General features: G+C 33.9%; 1 protein-coding gene across 1 annotated transcript in view; it reads right to left on the bottom strand.

Annotated features, from left to right (window-relative positions):
- The window catches only part of LOC140135664 (neuronal acetylcholine receptor subunit alpha-2-like), a 180,798-nt gene extending 164,572 nt beyond the window's left edge, over positions 1-16,226 (bottom strand). Inside the window, exon 1 of the mRNA XM_072157250.1 lies at positions 15,214-16,226. Within this exon, the coding sequence (XP_072013351.1) occupies positions 15,214-15,307 (94 nt within the window). The 5' untranslated portion in view covers positions 15,308-16,226. The remainder of the gene's footprint in view (positions 1-15,213) is intronic.
- Positions 16,227-17,330: the final 1,104 nt, after the last annotated feature.

Below are 17,330 nucleotides of genomic sequence, written 5' to 3'. Positions count from 1 at the left end.
TTTAAGGGCGTTGAATACATAACTATCGCAGTTCAATATATTGTCAGTTAAAATGCATTATTTTGATGTTTGAATACAAGTTTGGCACATATGCTAACTTTCCCAGACCTGCATTGTCGACACAACAATATCATACATGTTTATCACACATGTCAACTTTCTGTGTTTGTACCATGGACCAAATTAGTATTGGGAACAAGTACACCACATATGACCACTTTAAAAGACGTTAATGTTTTTTGTTTGCTTGGTTTTTTTACTACGAGTTTAAAGTTTACTTCGCATTTCAACTTGTACAGGACCTGTAATATCGACCAAAATGTATCTAAAAAGTTACCATGCGATTTATGTTTTAAACGCATCTTAACTTTCAGGACATGCAATGTTAACATTCAAGGACATGAGATGCCAACCAAATAATGCTTGATACAAGTTCATCACAAAAGATAACCTGCAATGCGGAACTAACATTCTATTGATAAACATTTACCACACGTGTCAACTATCTAGGACCCGCAATGCCGAGCTTAGTGTAAAATATACTGAATTATAAGCTTACCCAATGTCAACTTTTCAAGATTTGCAATGCCGACCAAACAAAAAGAAATTCCCTACACAGACTAATTGTCCAGAACCTATGATGCCCAAATGTAATTTCTTACTACGATAATGAAAACATAATTACGATAATTGATTTGAATATCAACTACAAATGGTCCGGTATTTATTGATTTAGTTATGGTTGCCTAACCCAGCAAGCATACACCCTCCCATAAAATCGTTATCGGCTGTCGATGTCTACAAATTTGTTGTTGTTGTTGATGTTGTTGTGGTTGTTCTTGTTGTTGTTGTCGTTGTTGTTGTGGTTGTTCTTGTTGTTGTTATTGTTGTTTTTAGTTCTCGTTCTTGTTTTGTTGTGCCCATATTGTATTGATGATGTTGTTCTTTACCATGTATTTGGGTATGCCATGAATTCTAAACATTTATGCAAACAATATGGAACTGTTACTAATATACATCTTACTTAAAAGTACTTCATTATCATGCTCCGTCCACACCGAGCAATAATTGTATCTAAACAAAATGCATCGACCAGAAATGTGATACCCTGTGTTCTATTAAGTTAACGACCTCTATCACCTCGATCAAAATTGTCAAAATATCTGCCACTAATTTTAATTTTCAATCGATACCCCGAACTATATATTTTCTGTCGCGTAAAACATAATGTACAACTATACTTCTCCTGTTAAACTTACATGTACACATTCGGGAATACTTCCAGGAATATCATAGTATGATATAAGGCATTGTGAATAGAAAATAAAAACAATATGAGAGAGATTAAATGACAAGGTTTAAACGATTTATTTAAGGACGTACGCATTAAATTTATATTGCAATTAACACGTTCAAAATTAAATAATTAAAAAGTAGAAACCAGCTAGGTTCAGTGGAATGCTTTAAGCGTTCTATATATTGTTTGTTACCAGTACGTATGAACTTACACAACTGAATAAAAAATAATTAACATGTTAAAATTTTAAGATAATGCATTTTCCACCTAATAAACGTCCTTGACAGATAATGTAGGCACTCGTAAGATTGGATATATACTGAGGAGCAAATCATTTGAAAGGTTCTTGTGTGAGAAAGAGCCGTTTGCACTGTTTCCTAAGAGTGATATGCAGCCAATATAATTCTGTAAAAATGGTGTGATATTTTCATGGACTGGGTTCATAATTCTAATTATTGTTTTAGCGCATTGGGGTTGAATTTATGATGATGTAAGGTCATCAATAAGTAAATTGCCATATTCCAATTTTGCTGATATTATTGTGTGAGCATAATTTTCACACGCCCCGATCACACTGATCACCACCAATTCGATATCAAGTCCTCTTAGGATTTTGATGTAGTCGTCGTCCTGTTCCTGATGTATTTTTTATGTGTTGGTGGTACAAGCATTGTATTGATGTTGATGTTATTTACCATGAAGTAGATTTGATAAAGTTACATAGCCCAAAGGACTGGAAACGCTATTACCGTTATACGTCGTAGCTACCACACACTGTAACTAGTCCCTATACTGACTGTAATAAAGTCACGAGGCTCGTACACTTGTATTTATAATAATTATTACAAAACAATTCTCAATTTTTCATGAGTTTTTAAATAATATTTAAAATAATATTTAGATAAACTCAAATTATTTTTAATATACTGTCAAAGCACTTAAATAAAACTAAATAAATATTTATTACATTATTATAAATGTTAAAATATAAATGTAGTGAACAGTAGGTCACGACCTTGCAGCGGTTGAGTCAAATCAATAGCTCTACACGTTTATGACCATGACTTAATCCACTTAGTCAATAAAGTGTATATTGTTGTGAATAAAAATTTGCATAAATCAATACTGTCAGAGATGCAGTTGATGGTCTCATGTGATATTTTAAACTTTTCTACATGCACAAATTTAACAAGAAAGTCGACGATTTGAGGTAACAGTCGACCTATATGATTGGTACTGTTAGAAAGATAAGATATTAAACTTGAATCTAATTGGAAAAATTAAAAAAACTAATGGACAGAAGTTTCATACCAGTTGAATGAAAATTGGGGTCATTAGAGGTCAGAAGCAATCAGACAAAAGAAACAATGTAGGTGTGTCTACTCTCCTGTGTGCCAATTGGCTGAAAAATTTTGTGTGTAAAGTTATTTTTTTATTGAGTAGTTACACCATGGAGGTATATAAATAAATGGAGAATGATCCAGCCAAGCCTCCTTTGTACTACGTTGGTTATGACCAATTATTGTTGAATAGGCAATTTCAGGTTTATATTGATTATGCTAAGCTGATTACATTGTGAAGTCTGTTTCACTGGCCATTGATTTCAATGGGGTAAAATGAAGTTTATACTTATTGGAAGGTGCTCATGTTTCATAAAATTTTGATATCAAAATCTCATTTTCGCCAAAAATTGAGTGCTTAAATTCTGAGACTAGTATACCTAGGTTTAGGTATACTAGTCTCAGTTAAATTGCATCAAGAAATCAGTCTTTTTGAAAAAAGAAACACCTTATCTGTTGTCATCTTGTGACTCCCTACATTTTGGTCATGAAAAATGTAATTATGACTTTTTGTCCCAAAAGTTATGACCCCCCGTATATTTGGAACCCCTCCTCCAAAGAAAATGATAGCCCCTAATAATATTAATATAATCATTTAGGCCTAAATACTATAATTATTTATTATAAAATGAGAAGTTTAATGATGATGATCTAGGCGGTCTATACGATTTCATGACAATACAGAATTATAAATTAAAAAAACAATAACATGACATATCCATCATGGCACTCAATTAATTTGACCGGAAGCTTCAACCAAAATCACGGTTATCATACACTAAACTATGAGGAACTGTTTAAACAAAGTATGTAGGGCCTATACATTCTGTATATCAATTTCTCTCTAGAAAAGATTGTCTGATCATCACTTTTGCTTGAATTCCGAAGTACTTCCGGTAAATGTTGCTCGCTCGTAACTCAAATGGCCCAAATTGGCCCAACATAATTTTTTCACAATCGGAAGGTAAAAACGTTTTGCTTTCATTTGCACTATATTTGAACTCCCTCAGACCCCCTTAAAAGCTTAATATATGAACATGAAAACTAAGTATATTTGTCAAGTTACGGCACAACTAGTGTAGAAAACAGTTTCATAACTTGAGAACAGAACATCCGAATTTCTTCGGGTTTTCGCACGATCATACATTGAAACTATAAGCTATCAAAACTGGTGACTTTGAACATCTGATTGACTAGCTGACGTCATTATACAGTCTCTTTTACAAGGCTTCCGGTACGGGTCAATGTAGGGTCAATTCCTATGAGGAAATTTTGGGAGTGACAATCAATGAACCATGGTAGAGGCTCATAACCATCGTGGAGATCAATAGCTTGGCTGAAGTGGCTGGTCAATTCAAGTTTGGTGACTCATTGAATAGAGGTAACGGGATAATCTCCACTTAAGAGATTAGAATTCTGGCGATCATTCTCCATTTATTTATATACCTCCATGGTTACACTGTGTACCAACAGTATGCGAATAAAACTCCGGGGGGGGGTACTCAGTACAAATGACCATACGGGGACGTGCCGCAAACATGGGTAGCATTTTCAGCCTTCTGGTATATCAATGACCCCTTTTTCAAAGCCTATTTTGGTATATGAATGGGTCCTTTTTTCAAAATTTTCTCAATTTTTTTCGGAAAACAGCCCAATTTTTCCTTAATCTAGCCAAAATTTTCAAAATTTTCCCAAAATTTTGGGAAAATTTGTAAAAACTAAGACAATTTTGGTAAATTCAGCCGAAAATTTGGACTTTTGGTATATCAATGGGTCCAAATTTCTTGAAAAATTGGTATATTTATGGGTCTACTTCCAAAATCTCAGCGGCACGTCCCTACCAAAACCAAACTTGAGTACCCCCCCCCGGGATAAAACTACATTCTATTGTTTAGAGTGGGTCTTTTATAGAAGTTTGATATTAAACGTGATTCCTGATGACGTCATTTTTGGCAGTGTCCAAATGTTTTGTCTGAATAAGCGACTCAAAAGGTTTGATGCTGTTGTTCTTTACCATGTCTTTGGGTATGCCATGAATTTGAAAAAGATGGAACTGTTACTATATACATCTTACTTAAAAGTACTTCATTATCATGCACCGCCCACACCGAGCAATAATTGTATCTAAACAAAATACATTTATCAGAAATGTGATATCCCATGTCCTATTAAGTTAACGACCTCTATAACCTCCATCAAAATTGTCAAAATATCTGCCGCTAGTTTGAACTTTCAATCGATACCCCGAACTATATATTTTCTGCAGAGTAAAACATCATACAACAATACTACTCATGTTTAAATTTACTTGTACACATTCGTGAATACTTCCAGGGATGGTATAGTATGTATGATATAAGGCATTTGGGGTATTTTAGGAAAAGTTAATTGTTTATACAAAACAGCAATACGAGACTGATTAAATGACAAAAGGACGCAAGTGCACATGCCCATTATATCTTTATTCTTAAAATAATTTAATAAGAAGTAGAAACCAGCTGAGTTCAGTGGAATGTTGTTTGTTACCAGTACGTATGAACTTACACAACTGTGCAAAAAATAATCAAAATTTTCATATTTTAAGATAATGCATTTTCCACCAGATAATAATCCTTGACAGATAATGTAGACAACCATAGATTACCATTACACTTCGTATTTGTGGGTGCATTATTATTTATCTTTTAGTTGATAAGTTTTCTTAATCTCATTGGTCAAACAACACATGAATAAAAATCCGTATTACCTGCGTACTCCTCATTTACAGGCAGGTAACATGCGTAACATGACTCGCGCGATATCCTAAGATTGACGCGCATACTTTACTCGCAGCATGGCTGCACTGTCAAAAATCAAGGAAGATACTGGCCTTCTTTTCAGTAAGATTATCTAACCAAATTCATTTAGTTCGGCACCAGCCCGTAGATATTTCTCGTATTTTGTGAACAAACGGGGGTAACTAATACTATGCCTATCGTATTAACCTAAATACACCAAATCAGAAATGTGATACCCATTTCCTATAAAGGTAAACGACCTTTATCCTCAGGATCAAACTTAATATTAATATCCGCCAGCAATTTTGATGCCAAGCATCCTCCTAGTTTTTGCTCTACTTTGGTGCTTGTGGGTTTACGTTTACCCGACATTCAAACTTTGTTAGACATCCCTACGCGAGAAAGAGAGCACATAACATTAAATTTCATAAAAGTCAATATTTACTCGGGTTCACATCTCGTAATCATACACTTAACATTTTCCCTGTTATTCCTGTTGTGTAATCTATTGACAACATTTGCATTTATAATGTAGCATAGTATAAAACATGTGGGCTGCTCAACAAAACCAGGAATACCATAAGAGTACAACGTTTTTGAGCTGATGATATTCTGTCGGTTTCCTTAATTGATCCCTCTTACTCATTGGATGTAGAGGTATAGGACAATGACAGTTTTTGTACTGTTTTTTTCTTATGACACAATGAATTAACATTTTTTTCAGCAGAAATTGAGACATAAAAGTGGACAATATTTTACAAGTTGGAACTTGTTCATGAAAAGATTAGGCTGTTCTTTCAAATTCGGTTAAATTTTTTATTCGCTGCAACAGCATGCATTTTGTATTCATTACAATGTCAGTGGAAGTGTGGGTTATAGCTAAAGAATAAGCAAAGTGATGATAACACCCCGACAGACAAACTGGCTGTAGACAATAAGCTAACAAATACAGCAATTTTGACTTTGTTTTCGTCCCTTAAGTTTAAGTCCGTTTCAGGTCTGGTGTCTGTCTTTGTTGCACATTGTGTGCTCTCATTCAAAATATATGGTGTCTCATGGCCTTTGTGAGTGTGGCATTTATTTTATAGTCACTTTCACCAAAGGGAAAGTTTTACTTGTTTCTCACATAAATATCGATTCTCTGCCCTATTGCATTTTTTTGACTCAACTTGTTAAAATTGTAGTTCATCAGCTCTACTTAAATCTATCATAATTTATTGTTATTTTAATCAAAATTCTTTCTTTTTCAAATACTGAATTTATAAACAGTGACCTTCATTTCTTGTTATTTTCACAAATACCTTTAAAGATGTTCAATATCTATAAAAGAAACAAACAAACCTGTGGGCATGTTTTTTTTCAAATGTCGGAAAGAGTGAATTACAACTTATCCAGTAAGTTGGACATTATTGGGAATAGAAAAACTGTAGTTAAAGTACGACGGGTGAAGTATTAAGGACTTTTAGTAATGTTAGAAAGGTTGTATAAACCGAACAAAGGAATTGAAAGAACGTAAAAAAGTAAGTTCAAGAAGTTACCTCGCTGTACTTAGTAATGAGTGGTGGTTCAAGTGTATCAAATCTTTTTAGCATTTTATTTGCTTCAATCAACATTTATTCTTTTCAAATTAATATAGACAACGACCACCCGAAATTCCCCCTTTTTACGACATGCATCATGTAAACTTGTAGTTCAACATTCTGTAGTTTCTCAAAAATTGGGTATGTTTCAATTAAAATAATTCTTCTAATATAATGCATTTTTAAGCAGTGGCTTATCAATGTGATATAGTTTAAAGTGTTTATCGCAATACCACGTCTGTCGTTATGTTCTGGCTTTCCATGGGAACGGGTCACACTGTAATGTATAAGACCTGCCAATGTTGAAAGCGATTTGTATGCACCAATATATCGTGCCAATTATGACACACACATAGTGTATGTGTCATGTATCCTTGTCAATACTAATCTCAACGATACAAATGACATCTCAATATCCGAAGTGCTTCGTAGCAATTTGATACCCCAGTACTTATTGTATAAGCACGATGCTGCATTATATTCACATATTATTGTTCTCACTTCAGCAAACGTATCTATGATATAAACTATTTTTTGGCAAAATATATTTTGTTATCGAGTATACCAATGACACCTAAAACTATGGTTCAATATGTAATGGCTCCGAATTCACAGTAGGGATTTCTTCTTCAGAAACACCTGTTCGGAGAAAACTACACAACTTAATAAGTGTGGCTTATATTTCAACAAGCACCCAATGTGTCGTGATATTTCGTTCTATCTCTGTTGGTGAACGGGAATATTGCAAAGGGAATATTTACATTTGTTTCCTATTGTTTTGGAAACTCTTTAATTGTTCATATCTTTGGAACTAGTTCTTCAATTTTAATCATCAGTAGAGACTGTCGAGGACGCGAAGAAGAAGAGAAGAAGAAGAAGAAGAAGAAGAAGAAGAAGAAGAAGAAGAAGAAGAAGAAGAAGAAGAAGAAGAAGAAGAAGAAGAAGAAGAAGAAGAAGAAGAAGAAGAAGAAGAAGAAGAAGAAGAAGAAGAAGAAGAAGAAGAAGAAGAAAGAGGAGGAGGAGGAGGAGGAGGAGAAGGAGAAGAAGAAGGAGGGGAAGAAGAAGGAGAAGCAGATGATGAAGAGCACATATAGAAGAATATGTTAACAGAAAATTCTAAATACCTGTTTCAGACAACCATGACAATGGTGTAAATGGTTAATTTTTATATAGGCCATTTTTGACATTGTAGCTTGAGTAATCAAGAGATATGCTGCAATTTCACTCATAAATACCTCCCAGACGGACCGTTGTTGTCAAGATCATGCCTGCTAATATTATAAATACGTTATGCTAAATAAATTGTAAGAAAACAATACATTTGTTGGTACACCCGGTATAGATATAATAAAACGGAAGTAAGATATTGACGAATGGGTACATTGACCGGTTCATTATTTGAATTGAAATGGTGTTGAATGGAATATTTCCTTTAGGAATACCACGTTACCTGCAATATCGGACTAGCTAGATGTTAAGGACGTTCGCTTCATACGCATAATGCTATTGCAAATAATAGATCGACCTGTGCGTTGTAACAACAGTAATAAAAGCAATGTTAGGAAAGCCTGTTGCTAATATGATAACATATTAAGATAACTATTAAAACTATTGATATGACGGCATTACAATTGCCCATAGCAATCAGTAAGCACTGAATATAAGACTTTGTTATTGTTATGTACAAGTAGTTGCATGAACGGAACTTGCTGGAACATAAAAAGAATGAGTTCGTGTATTTATATTAAAACAAAATAGATATAATGACAAGAAAATGGGGAAATATGGATGTATTTTTTTCTCTACAAACCACAAAAATCTAATAAAATTAGCATCTGGATTTGGAAAGCCACATGTTTATCTTTAAACATTTGGCGCCAACTAATACATTTGGCGTCAATAAGTATATTCTGCACCTATATCCTGTGAATAAACCACATTTTATAACTACATTAACCTCAATGATAGTAATGCAGTGGCATATAATAATAATATAATATTATTATTAAAGCACATAATACAATTTGCTTTCGTTTTTATTTTGGAAATAATACCGTTGTGATAAAATACCTTCATGTACTCCGATATTGTATTTATGGTTGCTTATTTGTCGGTTGTGTATTAACTTATTGTTATTGTATTTAAATCACGTTTACTTATCTCATTTTCGTTTTAAACGTGCTTACGTCATTTTAAATTTGGCATTCCCTGACTATTAATTGCTTTAATCCGTGAGGAATAACAACTTAACGAACTTAAAGGCCCATTCAGTGCTTTGCTCATCCGGACGATCGTAAAAATCATCAAAGTTCAGATTTTGGTACCTTTGTCATTGTCATAAATATGTAAACATAGCCTGCTAGTGGTTCAGGCGAAAGCCGTGTATTTAAGACAAAAATAAGAAATTTACATGAATCTGTAATTTAGATACTGACAGTATCTAAATTAGCTACGTGTATTTGAATCGGGCTTCAACTTCGTTAATACTGCAGTTTTCTTTGTGTTTTGCCAAAATTTTCATTTCAAAAATAGCAAATGACAATTCGAATGACTTATCCTTCTCCTTTTTTCACACTTTCGCTGGGATCACTGAATGGGTCTTTAAGTAGGAGTCCCAAAAAAAGATAACCCTAGCTATAATGTACCATCCTTTAGACTAAATGCTAACCTATCACTCATTTACACCCGGTGTAAATTTAATAAAACGGAGGATATTGCCGACAAGCGCGTACATTGACTGTAACATTATTTAAATTGAAATAGTGTTGAATGGAAGATTGCAACACTACCTGCAATATCTGACTGGCTATTATAAGGACGTTTGCTTCATCCACATGTTGCAAATGATGGAAAAGTTCTGCACGTTTTAACGACAGTAATAAAAGCAATGTTAGGAGGGCCTGATACTATTATGATAATATATTAAGGTACAATCACCAAAAGCAACCTGGGGACACTGAAATACAAGACTCTATTATTGATGTGTATGTAGTTACATGAATGCAACACGATGTTACTGGGACATAAACATTTAACTTCGTATATTTATATTAAAATGAAATCCAAGAAAGCCACATGTTTGCATTTAAACATTTGTCTCAAACGAATATATTTGGCGTCAATAGATATGTTTTTCGCAGATAGGCATAAATAAACAACATTTATATATTAACTGTATTCAACAAATAAAGTATTTTAATATGAAATTTTGGTATGTTTTTAGGCTGCTCTTTTTACGTTTCTGATTGTAAATTTATATTATATGCCTTTATTTATAGAGGTATGGTATACACACAAAATACAAGACAGCATGTCTTGTATTTTGTGTGTATATCTTGATTTTCCTTTTTATTGAATAAAAGCGATGTAAGATTGATTGTCAGACCTCATCCACATATAATTCGCCCCATATATTAACATATATAATAAGATATGCTAAAAGAGGGATAAATGCCTAACACCGTGTTTTTATAAGCTTTACACGTGTGTTTAACACGCGTACCACTTGTAATACCGACCAAACAGTATCATAAACAAGATTTTGCCGACATTATTGCCCATCATGGTGGGTTATGCTCATTTCAAATGAGGTGCATGCCGATCAGACAGTGTTTTTACAAGCTTTACACGCGTGCTTAACAGTATCTTAAACAAGATTACCACAAATGATGAGTTTACCGCGCTTGATAACTTGTTAGAACATGCAATTTTAACATCCCATGATACCAACAAAGAAGTTTACCACACATGTTAACTTCCAGGATCTGCAATGCCTATTAAATATTCTACTAGCCAACTTTCCAGGACCTTTAATTCCAATGATACATTATTTTAAACAAGTTCGCTACACATGGTACCTTTCCAGAACCTACAATGCCGCCCAAATATAATTTCTTAAAGCTTTAATGTACGATTTTTTTTTCAGAATATACCAATATTTTTTTTCAAAACCAATTTTTTGGTATATTTGTAATACTTACACATGTTCCAACTTATATCTATGAGCAAACTGTCAAACTGTCAATTTCGCCCTATTTGTAGTAAAACGAGATGATTTTCTGTTGGTCCGGCATAATATTTTTTAGATTATGATAATATGTCGGAACGATCGCAAATCTTAGTCTCCTAAGAAGCCAGTTTGGTTACGCTCCCCCACATATGTGTTATTTTTTTAAGTCTCGTATTCCCTGACTTTTGTTTCAATGCATAGGAATAATAATTTACGGAAACCTACATTGAGTTTCGATAGTAGTTACTTAATGAGCCACCAGTAGCAATTTCAAACAATATAACCGTAGCTACAATGTACAATTATTTATATAAGTGCTTATTGACTCATTTCACTGATACGGACTTAAAATAATACTTGAAACATAACCAACTACGGTATTAGTGCAATCTGTGTTTCAAAAAGTCAACAATAATGAATCTCTGTTTGACTTATAATTGAAGAATTAAAAAGACTAGTTGGCGTCTGACGTCAGGGCAAAGGTGCGACTGGTTGCTGACCTGCGCAATACGGCATTTCTGGTATGGTTGACAGGGCGTCATACGCAAACTAGTCATTTTAAATCGGTCTCCAATTATAACATGATATAAGTAAATAGTGTGCGTTATATTATTACTTCAACGAAGATCTACAATATACGAGTTTCAAATCCTTTATCAAATTCTGTAACTTTAATGACATAGAAGGACAGTCGACATTAACTGTGCTTGATCAGAATATGCCTTTACAGGTAATTGATCACCTTCAGTAAGCCAACGAATTAAGGTACCAGTTATGTTCACCCCTGTATATCCTAAGTCAAGACAAATATGTCAAAATTAAAACAAGCAGTCAATACCTGTACTCTTTAGCTCTGATTTAAGCCCTTATTTGTTGAAATTGTTGAGAAATGAAAAACGAAATCAAAAGTTGCACTTTTGTGTTTTAATCAATGAAAGCAAGACCCTAGTTTAACGTGATAATCAATGGAAGCGCAGCGCTAGTTCTCTTGTTCACGAACGCTTTGTGTACAAATCAATTGGGCGTTTAATGCAATGCAGCAAACTGCAACTTTTAAATTGGTATCTTCCTTGGGTTTTGGGATCGCCGTGTCTTTATGTCTTGAACAATTTCGACGAATGAGGTCTTAAATTCGATTCGAGCAAAAAGGTGCAGCTATTGGCTGTTGGTTTCAATTATGACATATCTGTCTTTGTTTAGGATATACAGGTTGTGAACATAAATGGTACCTTAATTTTTTGGCTTACTGTATTTGTAATATCCACATCTGGTTATTTTTCAATATAAAAAAACTGAAATTCACTAATGAGTCAGCTGTTCCATAGACGTTATGTGTCTGGTTTTATTCATAGCTTCTTTTATGGCTAGTTTAATGGTACTGCGGTAATAGCCAATACTATATATAATCATCATGCATCCCAGCCTTTCACTGTCACGGATCATCACACATACCGTAATAAAGAAAGTGTTTCAGAGGCCTTCTGACCACATCAACGCAAAATGATGAAAAAGTCTTGACAAGGCAATTTTAAGATTTTTGCATCATGGTAAACGTTTGTTTGATGTAAAATGCAATCAAAATGTGAGATACGGAAAGCAAACCAAAAACACTGATATTACACAATTAAGAATAGTTTGGTTTGATCAAGAACGACGTTGGCGACATTATTCACTAGTTTGCTTAATGGGGTCACACTCGTAAATCTAGATTCAAATACAGGAGTTTCAAATCCATTTACCCATACCGATCCGAATCTTCACACAGCTTCAGAACATGTGTTCGTTTTCCGAACAATTAAGCGTGTTTTGCACTGCGTTGCTGTTAAACAACCACGTGCCTGATCCAGTTTTTCAAATAGATCTGGAATAGGTTCGGACTGGTAGCACAATTATGCAATCTGGATTAAGTAGACCAGATAGGATTGGTAACAGAAAGATTATGCTGGATTTGGATGATTCGGATTGATTTGCTTTTCAATGCATCGTATGAATCTTGAGAGCTATGGAAGTGCTGTGGGTAAACGTACTTCCCCTATGCTGCGGGCTACCTGCTTCTATTAAATAAACCCAATCATATCGACTGCTTAGTGCCAGAAGTAGGTAAGTGCAATGGCTGCCATATGTAGCTGTCATGTCTGGATGAGTACAATATACCGTTTGTAAATTGTCGAATGTTCACAAGGCAGCTATTGTACTTACCACATTCTGGCACTGAACAATCGATATACAGTCGTATACTGAAACAAGTAGCTAAGATTGGAATTTCCATTTGCAGTTTCGTTTTTGTTACTAAAATGTGACAATACTTTCAATGAACACCTGTTCGGACATTTTTAAATGGTTAAGATTTGCATATTAAAATATGCAAACATTAAATAATGTGTCAAAATTCAAGATGCCATAAATCGCGTTTGTAGTGTGGATCCGAAACACGGTGTGTGTGTTTTAAATATCTGTACGTTATCGGGTAATGAAGGCAAGCAAACACACTTGACGTGATTATGCATACATTCATTGATTTGAAAATTACACTTTGTAATTCCATTTAAGGGATCTAAAATGAGCGTTTATTGCGTTTCGACAGTATTTTTGTGGGACATGAGAGCACCTCAGACCTATCGAATTGCATTCTGAATACGAAGCATGTCTTTCTGATATCAAATAATTTTCATTTTTGAAAATCACAATATAATACAAATTTTATGACAAATTATAAAATTTGATATTTTTCAAATTTTGATATATAACAGTCCTCGAAGTAAATTATATAAATCTAATGATATATTCTTAAAGTGTATGTAGCAGGGAGGAAAAGCCGACAGTCAATTGAAAATTTTGACCTTTCATATTGAAGATATAGATTTTTTCCCAAAAAGACCTAATTTTTTTTGGTGTTTTGGGAAAAAAATCCATATCTTCAATACGAAAGGTCAAAATTTTCAATTGATCGTCGGCATTTCATCCCACCTACATACACTTTAAGTATATATCATCAGATTTATAAAGTTTACTTCGAGTACTGTTAAATATCAAAAATATCAATTTTAATGATTTGCCATAAAATGTGTATTAAATTGCGAATTTCAAAAACCAAAATTATTTGATATCAGAATGACATTCTTCGTATTCAGAATGCAATTCGATATGTCTGATGTGCTCTAATGTCCCAAAATAAATACTGTCCAAACGTTCATACCCCAGCCCTTAACTACCCTGCTTTTATGTAATGGTATACTACAGACTGTATTAAAATGATTGCTACCCAGTTATCTTGGATATGAATGCCACATCAAATTGCAACATAAGATTCCTCTAATTTGTTGATTTATGTCATGAACAGTCCTATAATAATAAACTGTGGCAAATTTCAAGAGGACCCTTAGTTGCATTGGGAGGACGCAGAATTTCCAATAACCATCACAACTGATTAGTAGCAATCCTTTTGATACAGAATGGTCTTCATGCTTAAATTATAGTGTGTAATAATATTATTGCAGAATATATTACGGAAAGCAATGATATTAAGGCAATACAATATATGAACAAATTAAACATAATTAATGCATACTGCATAAAAGTGCCCAAATGAATAAATACAAATGATTCGCAATTCAAAATTAAACTTGAATTTGTTTTGTTAAAATGTGGTAAAATTTCCTTTATCATATTTATCTATAAATGTCGTATATATTCGAGAACAATGACCCATGAATGGTCAATTTTATTCATATTTTGAATTATGGTTGTTCTTCTGTTAACATTTTCACTTTAAAATCAATAAATATCCGCACATTGCGTTATTCCAGTTAAAGGCCGTACACACTACGAGGATATGACCTTTTTGTATGTGTGAGAGATTTAGATAAAGTCTTCAACAGTGGGAGTATAGATTTAAACTGGTTTAGACCATTGGTTTGTTTCTATCAGTTCTAGTGATTGTAATGTAGAGAAATAAATAAAAACGTAATATTCAATCTACGCAGATTCATTGATATCGATACTAAAATAATTAACCAGTTATTTATACGGATGGATGCGCTTGGAAGTGTTCCCGGAGAAGAATCAGACTTTCCAATAACATCAAACTCGGATGAGTAGGCTACCAATCATTATTGATACAGGATGCGTGTTAAAACATGAGTATGCAGCCTGTGTTACTACATTTAAACATGATATTCCTTAGATGTTTTCTTTATGATAATTCACTTACCGTGTTGTACGCATCCAAGAATAATCAGATATAATCCAAAGTACTTCAACCAGGCATCTCTATATCTCCTTACGGAAATCTTAACCAGCCCCATAATGGGTATCTCCTATATACTGCTTCGGAAGCTTCTGATATACTTCGGCACTAATGCCTGTATAGTACGATGGCTTGATCTTATAGCCCAGGGATAATCATCGTCTTTCCGGATTCGGTGTGGATAAACTTCGAGTACACAAGCACTTCTTGAATATATTCTCTCTGCTCTATTTTACATCGGTACAGCTTCAAAAACACCAAATTCGCTCTAATATTTTAAAACAACGTTGTGTTAACAATAAGAGGCTAAAACACAAGAAGTTTTCACAAGTATCAGATAAAGATATCTAGGTATCTAATGCCCAGTTTCAAGACGAAAACACTACCACAATAGAGATGCGAACATAATAATGATGTCGCCATGCCAGCTAAGTTTTGTACGTACTCATCGAACATGTAGATCTTTTACAATTTAAATAAATACAAACCAAAACAAAACCGATGTTATTTAGAAATTAGTCAAGTTATCCACGGATACTTTTCCGTGTTGATATATCGCACTTTTTTGAACTCTATACAGTTCATTCTTTCACATCGATTTTCTTCTTCCTGAGTAAGAACACCATTAAATCGAATTACCGTTGCATTGTCGATCCAATTTACAAGTCTGGTATCCAAGAGCAGTGACGAAAGCGTATCCAACAATTGCAAAACTGTTTATTCATGTTATATCCGTCGTTCCGCCGTCATAATGGTTCAAAGAACTGCTCTTTTACAACTTAAATAATCCATTGTGTGGCGAGATGTTTCAACAAAATCGTCACTATATACGTGAAGCACATTACAACACATCGATGGTATACGTTAATTTGGTTTCTAAAACCTGGTGGTACATACAACACTTCACAGACATCTAATGGCGAATGGTGAAGTTTTCGAAAACCAAATTCGACGCGTCACAATACAAATAATTTAAATTATCACATCATCATAATTTTATGTTGTTTCAAGTCATTACCATTTTAACGATCCTGGTTATTTTTTGCATGTGCTTTTCTTTCTGTACAGGAGATAATGGTATAAAATGCAGAAACAGATGTTTTGCATGCGTGTAAACTACGAAGTGATGGCGCTATTTGGTGCTAGATTCTTTTACATGGGGAGGGACGTGATTTAATACTGTCACTGTTATGACCATTTGTCTTTTTACATATCAATTTAAGATCTCAGAATAAAATTACAATTTTCTACTTTTAATTGAAAAAATGCTATGCATTACTAAATGCTTTTTTAAATTATTTGAAGAAAGTAAATACATTTCAGATTGCAATTTAAGCGATGCTCACTAAATAGCATATTATTTCATTGACACCATTACTATCAGCAGTAGATAACATTTTATATGACTAATTTACATTTCTATCAGCTGTAATAGATAGCATTGTATCTGATTGAATGCCTCGCTATAATCAGTAGTAGATAGCATTGGGTTCTCATTTACACCATTGCTATCAGTAGAGGCTAGCATTTTGTCTTACTGACTGCTATCAGCAGTAGATAGCATTTCATCTCATTGAATAACTACTGTATGCATAGTTTGATAGTGTATAATTTGAACATACTGTAGTTTTAAAGATGCATACACTTTCCAGTCAGTCGTGAGCACGGTCGCTAATGAGCTCAATCGTCTCGTTGTGAAAGGAGGATCTCGAAGAATCTCATGGTTTCAAGCTGCTTTTTTCACGGCAGTGAAATAATGCCACTTCCCCCCACATCTCAAATGCACAGTTTATCCCTTACATATCCTGTGTCTTGAATAGCTATTGTAGCCCACCAACCTTGTGGTTAATATCTAATCCTGCCCCACATGACAAGAACATGAAAGAGACTGTTCAGTGTAAAGTGTCGGAATTTTTTTGCCTTTTCTAATAAACATGTTTGCAATTGGCTTATAGCCATCACATGCTGATAATACACATAACTGATTGGTTAATCAAAACTAGGCAGATCTTGGTCAGTATCCTGAATGTTTACTTTGTGATTAGACCTATCATCTGTATAAAAAAAAAACTATGCAGTAG

This window comes from Amphiura filiformis, chromosome 2, assembly GCF_039555335.1.
Source record: "Amphiura filiformis chromosome 2, Afil_fr2py, whole genome shotgun sequence".
NCBI classification, from domain to species: Eukaryota; Metazoa; Echinodermata; class Ophiuroidea; order Amphilepidida; family Amphiuridae; genus Amphiura; species Amphiura filiformis.
Note: the sequence above shows the minus strand (reverse complement) of the source record. Positions and strands in the feature narration are given on the sequence as shown.